This window comes from Peromyscus leucopus, chromosome 8b (genome assembly GCF_004664715.2).
Source record: "Peromyscus leucopus breed LL Stock chromosome 8b, UCI_PerLeu_2.1, whole genome shotgun sequence".
NCBI classification, from domain to species: domain Eukaryota; kingdom Metazoa; phylum Chordata; class Mammalia; order Rodentia; family Cricetidae; genus Peromyscus; species Peromyscus leucopus.
This window is the reverse complement of record NC_051086.1, coordinates 8,802,261-8,812,477: the sequence shown is the minus strand read 5'-3', so window position 1 is coordinate 8,812,477 and position 10,217 is coordinate 8,802,261. Positions and strand designations below refer to the sequence as shown.

At 49.2% G+C, this 10,217-nt stretch overlaps 1 protein-coding gene across 1 annotated transcript; it reads left to right on the top strand.

Moving 5' to 3' along the window:
* The first annotated feature begins 2,926 nt into the window (after nt 1-2,926).
* On the top strand, nt 2,927-9,586 carry Ptx4 (pentraxin 4). The gene is made up of 3 exons (XM_028854611.2): nt 2,927-3,171; nt 6,629-7,283; nt 8,524-9,586. Exons 1-3 carry the CDS (start codon nt 2,968-2,970, stop codon nt 9,162-9,164), a joined length of 1,500 nt encoding a protein of 499 aa, XP_028710444.2. The 5' UTR covers nt 2,927-2,967; the 3' UTR covers nt 9,165-9,586.
* The last annotated feature ends 631 nt before the right edge of the window (nt 9,587-10,217 follow it).

Below are 10,217 nucleotides of genomic sequence, written 5' to 3'. Positions count from 1 at the left end.
TTTTGCTAAGGGGTCGGGTGGCCTCAGCATCCCAATAACTTTGCTTACTTACAGGAAATGAACACCGGAGTGCTTACAATTCAAAGAAATGTGGCCAGGCGGTGGGGGCGCACACCTTTAGTCCCAGCATTTGGGAGGCAGAGGCAGGTGAATCTTTGTGAGTTCAAGGCCAGTCTGGTCTACAGAGTGAGTTCCAGGACTGCACAGAGAAACCCTGTCTCAAAAAAACAAACAAGAAAGGAAGGGAGGGAGGGAGAGAGGGAGGGAGGGAGAGAGGGAGGGAGGGAGGTTAACGGTGCTTATCCCAGTGCCCCAGGGAGAGATGGGTGTCAGGAGGATCCGATCTTTACTTCAAAGGTAAAGGTGCTGGCCGCCAAGCCTGACAACCTGAGTTCAACCTCCAGGATTCACAAGGTGGAAGGAGAGAACTGAAAGTTGTCCTCGAACCTTCACAAATACTCCATAGCGCTTTTACACACACACACACACACACACACACACACACACACACACACACACGGTCCTGAGAGCTGGGGAGATGGCTTACTAGGCAAAGTGCTCAAGGTACTAACATGAGGATCTGAGTTCAAACCGCCAGCACCCATACAAAAGCCAAGTGAGAGGTGTGCATCTGTGTTGCCGATATTCCTCCCTGGAGGAGATGCAGACAACATCTACCCCCTCCTTCTACAGTCGCAATGATAAACTGAGGTACAATTCCACCGAAGTTCACTCTGGGGAACCAATGAGTTTATTAGGCGTCCTTACAGAGCAGTGGGGGAGGGGGACAGGCAGGCACATAGCTGCCCTTAGAGCCATACTGGAAGGTTGGCATGGATGACGACTCCCCATGACTGCGTAGATAGAGCCCCTCCCCTGACTCTTCCCTAGCTAGGCATTCTCTCCCTCGTCTTCGATCCCACATGCAACTGCAGAATTGCACACAACTGGTTGCCCCTCCTCTGCGAGGTAGCACCAACAGTCATTGAAAGCGAGTGACCTGGAGGACAGTCTGTACAGCCATCTGTAACCCCAGCCTTGGGGCAGGGGCATAGGTAAACAGGTGGATGGGGAGAACTTGCCAGCCAGCCAGGCTAGCCAATCAATAAATTCAAAGTTCAGTGAGAGACTCTGTTTCAAAATAATAATAATAATAATAATAATAATAATAATAATAATAATAAGATGGAGAGCCATAGAGGAAGGCATGTGACTTAAATGTCTGGTCTCTACACATGTCCGTGTGAGTAAATACACACACAAAATAAATACATAAAGAAATAATCAAAGCCAACCCTGGGGTCAGTCCAGAGAACAGAGAGTAAGGAGCCACCACCAACACAGTGGTGAGGACCCATGAGGGACAATGTGGGAGTCAGAGAGGCTGGAGGCTGGTATCTCCAGATAGAGCCAAGGCTTGAGGGTGGGGTGGGACAACCCCAATATGAGACCTTCCTGTGACTCCATCGCTGAACTACAACTTCATTGTTCCTTTATCCATCCATCTTCCTGAAGCTCACCATCCAGTAACTTCCCAGTAAAGGCAGGGTGGGGGAGGATACCTTTCCCAAGCCTCTGCATATCTGAAAATGTCTTTACTCTTGGCTCCTGCTCTATTCGCGTGAGCTAGATGTACTATTTTATCTTTTTATGGTTGTTTTAGTCATTTTTGTGATACCAGGGATCACATCTTGGCCCAGCATAAATGTTAAGAGAGTCAGCGGTCCCCTGGGAAGTGTCTCGGTCACCTCCACAGTTTTTCTCCCTAGAAGCTTTTGTGATTTTTTTTTCTCCACCTGTGGTGTTCTGACACATGACATCAGTGGCCCACCCTCTGGTATGGCAGCCTGGTTCACTTCATCTTGAAATGCTGGGTGCTTTTGTGGGGGACACCTTCCCGAGTTATTTTATTACTACAAACTAGGATTCTTCAGACAACAGAACATTATGTTCTCTCAGCTCTGGAGGCTAACAGTCTGAAACCAAGGTGACATGCTACCTCAGAAGGATGCTGGGAAGGCCTTTGTCTCCTCTGGCTTCTAGGGCTCCAGGTGTACCCCACCACAGCAGCTGTGGGCCCATCTCTGCCACCACTGGGCCTTCTCCGTGGTGTCCTCTCTGTCTCTATCAGGACACTGGCTGCTGAGTGCAGGGCTACCCCAGGGTAACCCCATCTGAAGATATGCCTAGCCACTTTTCCCCATAAGGCTATATTCACAGGTCCTGGGGTCAGAACTTGGGTATATCTTCTCATGGGCATCATTAATCCCCCTGGACAGCCTGTAACCAAAAGCCAGTCAGGAAAAATCAGGTATGTTTACTTGATTTCAACATTACATAATACATTTATTGAAACACCACATTCATGCAAAATATGTGCAATTTGTGGGGTGTGTGTGTGTGTGTGTGTGTGTGTGTGTGTGTGTGTGTGTGTGATCACATACCTGTAGTCCTAGCTGAGGCTGCAGTGGATCCCTTAACCCAGGAGTTCAAGACCAGCATGAACTACACAGCAAGACCCTTCCCCTGGAAAGAAAAACAATAGCTAATTTTAAGTTATCCCATTCTAGAAGAAAAACCTAAGTTAAAGTCACATTACCAAGAGGGGTTTCTTCTCCAAGGGAATGAGAAGGGAACGCACAGGACCTGGCTGTGTGTGGCTGGGATGCTGGGCACCAGAGCAGACCTGGCCTTGAGAGCTTCCTGGTCACACTCAACCCTGTCCTGCTTTGAGTTCTTGGTGGAAACTCGAGTGTAGGTGCTCCTGGTAGAGCCATTATCAGCCTGTCTGCCCCGAGCACATCCACCAGAACAACTTCCCAGAGAAACTGTTTGTGCCTGTTTGAAGCTTGTTTCCCTGGGAACCTTGGGTTCTCGGAGCCCATTGGACTGGAGGCAGATGCCTTTCATTAAGATGGCAGGAAGAACCTGACACTCAGCCAGGACAGAAAGAGGAAAACCATTCAGATGGTGAGCTGTATGAGACAGACTCAGGGACCAGCCTCAGTTCCTGTGTCTGTGTCTCCCAGCATGGGCTGCTTAAAGAAGAAGACGCTGTCTTTTCTCCTCATTTTTGTGTCCATATGTGCACGTGGGACTCTGTTGCAGGAAGCTGACCCAGCTAGGCAAAGAAAACCATTTTTTGAGAGGCTCCGTCGACTAGAAGAGCAGGTAGGTGAAACACGGATGGGACATCGGTTGGATAAAGCCAGCAGCAGGTAATGGATGTTACAGAGGGAGCTGCTGTCTGTGTTCACTGGACACATCGACTGGTTGGCTATCCTTGCTGGAGGCTGACAAGAGTCTCACCTGGTTTGGGAAACCAGGCAAGCATTTGCTACGCTCGGCTCTAAAGTCCAACTAGACAGTGTGTGGGGGAAGATGCAGGAGACTTAAAGCGGTCTCTAGGAGGCCCAAAGAGCACAGGCAGAGAGGCCTGGGTAGCAACAGGACAGGACAGTGTCCATAGGTGTGGGAGCTGTGAGAACACTGGTCTTCCTCAAAGCAGAACATATGCCCTTGCCCAAGGGTCCCACTTGGGGTCTGTAGACAGTACCCCAGCCCAAGCGCTTCCTATACTGATCCCACTAAAGCCAGGCGTGGTAGTTACTCATAATCCCAGTGCTCAGAAGATCTGAGTAAGATCTTCTGTGAGATGGAGGCTAGCCTGAGTGACATAGTGAGTTCTAGGCCAGCTAGGGCTACTGAGTGAGACTCTGTTTCAAAAGTAACAAGCAAAAAACCTGAAAGGGAGTTGTGGCGCCACATGCCTTTAATCCCAGCATTCAGGAGGCAGAGGCAGGCAGATCTCTATGAGTTAGAGGCCAGTCTGGTCTACAAAGAGACTTCCAGGACAGCCAGGGCTACACAGAGAACCCCTGTCTTGAAAAACAAAACAAAAAATGGATATTGAGAGCCCAATATGGCCAGCTTTGGCAAGCATTAACATGAGCGTAGAAACTGTAGCCATGCTTTTGGATTCTCCAGAAGGTAATGTATGGTAACTGCTTTTTCAAGTATGTTTGAGAACGTGTCACCCAGACACCTTGGAGATTAAGGATAACCCTGAAGGTCACTGACCTCCATTTGTTAACAGTAGCATGCCAGCTAAGCCTTTTCATTTTCACAACCCTCTTCAAGCTGGTGTAGTACCTACTTTACAGCAGTGGCTCTGTGCAACATTTATTGGCCTCCTAAAATTCATTTAGCCCCCTTTGAAGATACCTTAAAATTTATGAGCCTGAATGTAGCCATTATAAGACCATTAGTTATGCTCCTTGTGAGCTGCCTGTTTATTCTTTATGGTTCTTAGTTGTTCTTTTGCAGAGCTGCCAGCCTAAGTCGTGCTGGGAACAAGAAAAATGGGCCTTAGTGGTTCGTGTTCCTGGAGTTGTAGTCATGCCAGTGGATGCCCACACGCTCCAGAAAAGAATTTGACATTGCTGCTGCCGTTGTTGCTGTTATAGCAGTGGCGGCCATCGCTGCTACTGTTTCTGGGATTACCATTTCATAATTGCTTACTACAGCTAGCACAGAGGAGACCCTGGCAACAAAAGTAGTTACCACAGTTAGTTAATCTTTCATTTTATTGGGCATGATAAATTTAATTCAATAGTTATATACATTTCGATTGGCTTTGAAAATTATAAATTTATAAACTCAAGTTCCATTTGCTTTTGGGATACCATCTTACAAGGACTCCAATTTGTAGTAAGGCTCGTTAAGGATGGGAATGGCTCAGTTGCCTTTGGCCTACTGGCTATGGGTGGGATAGGACCTCTGTTAGTCTTTTCTGCGTTGAACACACAGATTGCAAACCCAGCGCCACTTTGAGATCTTTGGCAGCAGTTAACTCTGCAGCTCACACACGATTGAGCCTGTATGATAATGAGTATTCAGAGATGGGTAATGTCTGGGGGGGCATTCACCAACCTAAGACAGAGTGCCTGTGTGGCCTGGGCAGGCGTCTCCATGATGGGTAAGGTGACCTGCTGATGTCCCACACAACCTAAATCAGAAGCTCATTTATTAGTAAAAGGGGACTTGTAGGGCCCTGGCCCCCGTTTTGGGTAACTGTTGCCTTGCTTGCTGACCTTGACCTTGATATCCTCCCTATGCTAATTCCCTGCTGGGCTGCACCCTCCTGAATGGTTAAGGAAACATCCTTGTCTGTGTATCCTGCATAATGGGCGTTAACAGCTTAGATGCAAGATTGTAAAACATGAGTAGTGAACTTCTGCCCTCTGGGGTTCTCCCATTGTGCTGTATTTAAGACCTCCTCCCTCCTTCAATAAACGGCATTTGGGAGGGGGGAAATTTTATACTGTATCAAGCTGATAATAGAAAAATAAATAATAGGGCTGGAGAGATGGCCCAGAGGTTAAGAGCACTGGCTGTTCTTCCAGAGGTCCTGAGTTCAATTCCCAGCACCCACATGGTGGCTCACAACCATCTGTAATGAGATCTGCCTCCCTCTTCTGGCCTGCAGGGATACATGCAGACAGAACAATGTATACATAATAAGTAAATAAATATTTTTTTTAAAAAAAAGAAAAATAAATAATAAATAAAAATTAAAAAAAAACAAAAAAAGAAAAACAAAAACCTGAAAAGGCCAAGGCTAAGGCTGCTCAATGGCAGAGTGCTGTCTTGCCTAGAATGAACAAAATCCTAGATTCAGTTCCCAGAACTGTAAAAACCATGAATGAATGAATGAATAAATAAATAAATAAATAAATAAATAAATAAATAAATAAATAATGTGCTTGGAGCTAGAGAGATAGCTCAGCAATTAACAGCACTAGCTACTTGCTCAGGACCCAGGTTCATTCTCAGCACCCACATGATGGCTCACAATTACCCACAATCATCCTGGGGCCTCCGAAGATACTGGATACACACAAAGTACACATACATACATGCAAGCAAAACACTCGTACACATCAAAGTAAACAAATAAATATAAAATTTTGGGGGGTGATTTTTGTTTTTCATGACAGAGTTTCTCTGTGTAGCCCTGGCTGTTCTGGAACTTGCTCTGTAGATGAGGCTGGCCTAGAACTAAAAAAAAAAAAAAAATGTTTTTTTGTTTTTTTTTCCAGACAGGGTTTCTCTATGTAGCTTTGCGCCTTTCCTGGAACTCACTTGGTAGCCCAGGCTGGCCTCAAACTCACAGAGATCCGCCTGCCTCTGCCTCCCAAGTGCTGGGATTAAAGGCGTGCTCCACCACCGCCCGGGTGAACTAAAATATTTTTAAATGCACTCATACAAACAGCTCATCTTCAGTCCCCTCTGATCACAGAGGTAGCCTTGAGGACCACAGCAGTGAGATGACTGACTGTGGTCTTCCAGAGTGTCAGAGTTGGGAAGGACCACAGCCAGGGCCATGAGCCTGGAGCCCACATCTTACACCAAGCGGCTGTGGCACCTCAGGACAGTCACCCCCTTTGTACCTGGCCCTTTGGGACTAGTTATGATAATCCCCCCATATGTCCTAGCATGGTGACGAGGATCAAATTGGTCAATCTATGTACAGTGCCACCCAGAGGCTTGATGCAGAATAGGGGTTTCTGAAGTATACTTAGGATGGCATCATGCCAGTCCCATGATAGCTGTGTTCTCTTTACAGTTTCAGAGATTCCAACAGGTGACCTTAACACACCTGCAGGACATTGCCAACAACTATAACGTGCACTACAATGTGGATGCCCGCTTCCAGAGTCTGGTGGAAGAGAGCCAGGCCGTAGCTCTAGCAGTGAACCAGTCTCAAGCCGCCATACAAGAGGATATGGCCCACCTAAAAGCTTCGTTGAGGAAGAGCCAGCGCAGGAGCCGGAAGGTGGATGCCAAGCTTCAAGCCTTGAACCTCTCCCTGAGCACAAAGAGCAGGCAGTGGGTGGAGGAGGAAAGGGAGCAACAGGCACAGAGGGAGGCTACTGCAAGCCTGGCCCTGAGCATTCGGGCCCTGCAGGATGCACTGGCAAGCTTAACACAGCAAGTCCACGGCCAGGATGCCAGGCTTGCTGCTCTGGAGGGACAGATGCAGAGGGCCCCCCCTGGTACTGAGGCTCTGGGGCTGACTACAGCCCCCACCCCCACTCAGCTTGCTCAGAGAGGCCCAGGCTCCTTGCAACTGGGGAGAAACAGCCAGGCATCCAGGCTTTCACTCCAACACAGGAGTTCCCCCCAAGACTTCACTGTCCATGTCCAGAAGACACAGAAGTTCCAAGCCCCAAGCAGCCATCAAGCAGCCCTACCAAGGACCCACCAAGGACCAGAAAGAAGTAAGTGCCACAAGCCTGTCACCTCCCTATCCAATTCCAGGTTTCCCTAGTAATACCTGAGGTTATAATGTCACTCCCCACCCGTCACCCCAAAAAGCTTTCCCCCCAAGGGCCATATACCCAATACCAGAAGAGGGAATGGCCAACCTTATTGCTTGCAGGTCCTCAGCAGGTCAGGTCACATGGCCGAAGGGCCTCTGTTGAAGTGATTGCATCAGGAGCCTCAAGATGAGGAACTGTGTGAAACAGTGACCCTTGCTCCATAATAAGAACACGGGGTCTCAGAGTAGCCAAAGTGAAATAGTTTAGTTTGTGGTTGTGCAGGAGCCCAAAGGGCAGAACTGGCTGGTGAGTTTTATTTTCCTGACCACATTTCCTGGATTCTCATTGATGGAGTTCTTCAGAGAGGGACAATCTTTTCTACTTGTCTCAGACAGATAGTCCCCACCCCAATCCTGCTGGGCTCATGATGGCCTCCACTTTCCTGAGCCTGGGCTCAGTCCCACAGAAGACTTCTCAATTTAAGATAGACTAAAAAGTGCCCAGGCAAGCAGGCAGGTACCAGGTGCTAGATGGAAGAGAGGGGCCGGTGCTGCCGGCTTCTCTGTGATTCATAGGCGCGTTCTAAAGGCACCTCACACTGAAAACGGACCATAATGATTCATTTCCTACAGAATCATCCTAGATTATCTGGCTGATAGTAGTCACCAGAAGCTAGAGAGAAAGTCAGGAGAGTCGGAGTTGAAGGACACTTGAGGACAGAGGCAGCGCTTAGGAGGATGGACTGTGGAACTGAGGCACAGCCAGGAACCAAGGCCTGCAGGGCTCCTACCAGTTCCAAACAGGAGGAGGAAGTTCCTCTGAGCCTCTGGAGGAAGCTGTGTCTTGAACCCTGTGAGACCAGGCTCAGGTTTATGACCTCCGAGAGAGGGCTGGCTTAAGTCAATCACCTTGTAGCAGAGTTACAGCAGCCACAGGCAGCTCAGAAGCTCCCTTGCTTGTGAGGGGCTTCATAGACAGACAGCTGAGTCACACAGAGGGGATCCATCCACTCCCTGAGAAGTTAGCTCTTAGTCCTTCCTGTGGAGCAGAAGCATTCAGATTGCGAGGACAGAGGAGAGGGCGGGAGGCAAGCACTCCAAAGCCCCTGGGTGATGTAGGTGAGAGCGAGGAGCAGGCCCGCAACAGGATGCTTCTGAACTGCCTCGTGCTCGGGGATGACGCTCTTCCCTGTTTCCAGTTTGCAGCTCGGGACCCGTGCTAACTTTCCCCAACGCCTCCACTGAAAACGTGATCTTTCTGAGCCCCGGCTTCCTCGTGCCCCTACGAGCTCTGTCCTTCTGCAGCTGGGTTCGTACGGCCTCCAGCCACCTGGGCACCCTCCTTTCCTATGCCACCAAAGACAATGACAACAAGCTAGTCCTGCATGGCCGAGACTCCCTGGTCCCCGGCTCCATCCACTTTGTGATCGGTGACCCGGTCTTCAGGGAACTGTCCCTGCACCCACTCCTGGACGGTCAGTGGCACCACATTTGTATCATCTGGACATCCACAGAGGGCAAGTACTGGCTCCACATAGACCGAAGGATAGTAGCCACCGGCTCCCACTTCAGAGAGGGCTATGAGATCCCTCCTGGAGGGTCCCTCGTGTTGGGCCAGGAACAAGACACTATGGGGGGTGGGTTTGATAGCTCTGAGGCCTTTGTAGGGAGCATATCTGGCTTGGCCATCTGGGACCGGGCACTGGTCCCCAGAGAAGTTGCAAACCTTGCCACTGGGAAAGAGCCCCCGGCAGGTGCTATTCTGACGCTGACCAGTGCCTCGTCGGTGGGTGGATTTGTGCAGAGGGCCAAGTGTACCTGCCTGGAGCAGTGTCCATAGGCTGCCACACACGGGCTGCATCACAGTCAAGGCCAGCAAGAAGAGGCCACCACATTCCAAACCACTCCCCTGCCGTCACTGCGGGGCTGTGCACCTGTGCTCTGAGGTAGGCACCCCCTGTATGGAGGTTGGGAGTAGATGGAACATGTGTAATGGAGAAAGAGGGGGCCCCAGACTGCGACTTACTATTGTGGAATTCTTTTGTTTGGTTGTGGTTTTGCGGTTTTGTTTGTTTATTGTTTTCTGAGACAGGGTCTCACTCTGGGGTCTTTATTGGCCTAGAACTTACTCTGCATCCCAGGCTGGCCTCGAACTCATAGCAGTCTGCCTGCAGAGTGCCAGATGTGAGTCACCAATCCCCCTTCCTTCCTTCCCTCCTTCCTTCCCTCCTTCCCTCCTTCCTTCCCTCCTCCCTCCCTCCCTCCCTCCCTCCTCCCTCCCTCCCTCCCTCCCTTCCTTCCTTTCTGTTTCACAGTTTCTCACTATATAGTCTAGATATAGTCTCACTATATAGCTTGAATTCATGATCCTCCAGCCTCTTGAGTGCCGAGACACCGGGCTTTCACGGTGACATTTTGAGGCTGCACCTTCGAGGTCGTTGTCACTTCATTTGTAGCACGCTGTTCTATCACCTTTGTATGCATGAGAAGCTGTCAGGCAGATGAGAGGCCAGTTCCTGGGGACCCTCTTGAAACCACACAGGGAGTCCTGCAGACATGGATGTTCCAACATCCCTCTCCTGAAAAAGGCTTAACATTCTGTTCTCTCTGCCCTTTCCCAGGCACCCTGGGCATTCCCTGTAGGTCAGCTGGTCGTTCTTGTTCTGTTTCCCTGTGGTAGCTGATGAAGCTTCCAGAACTACCATTAAAGACACACTTAGTAATGCTTTAAAACATAATTTCTGAGGCATAATTTTCATATAATAATATGTACCTTTTTGTTGCTGTTTGTTTTTTGTTTTTCAAGACAGGGTTTTTCTATGTAACAATCCTGGCTGCCCTGGATCCGACTTTGAAGACCAGGCTGGTCTTGAATTCACATAGATCCACCTGC

Coding starts and splice junctions, on each gene's coding strand:
- Ptx4 (XM_028854611.2), top strand. CDS start 2,968: ATGGTGAGCTGTATGAGACAGACTCAGGGACCAGCCTCAGTTCCTGTG. Junction 3,172..6,628: donor TCCGTCGACTAGAAGAGCAG/GTAGGTGAAACA, acceptor TTCTCTTTACAG/TTTCAGAGATTCCAACAGGT. Junction 7,284..8,523: donor CCACCAAGGACCAGAAAGAA/GTAAGTGCCACA, acceptor CCCTGTTTCCAG/TTTGCAGCTCGGGACCCGTG.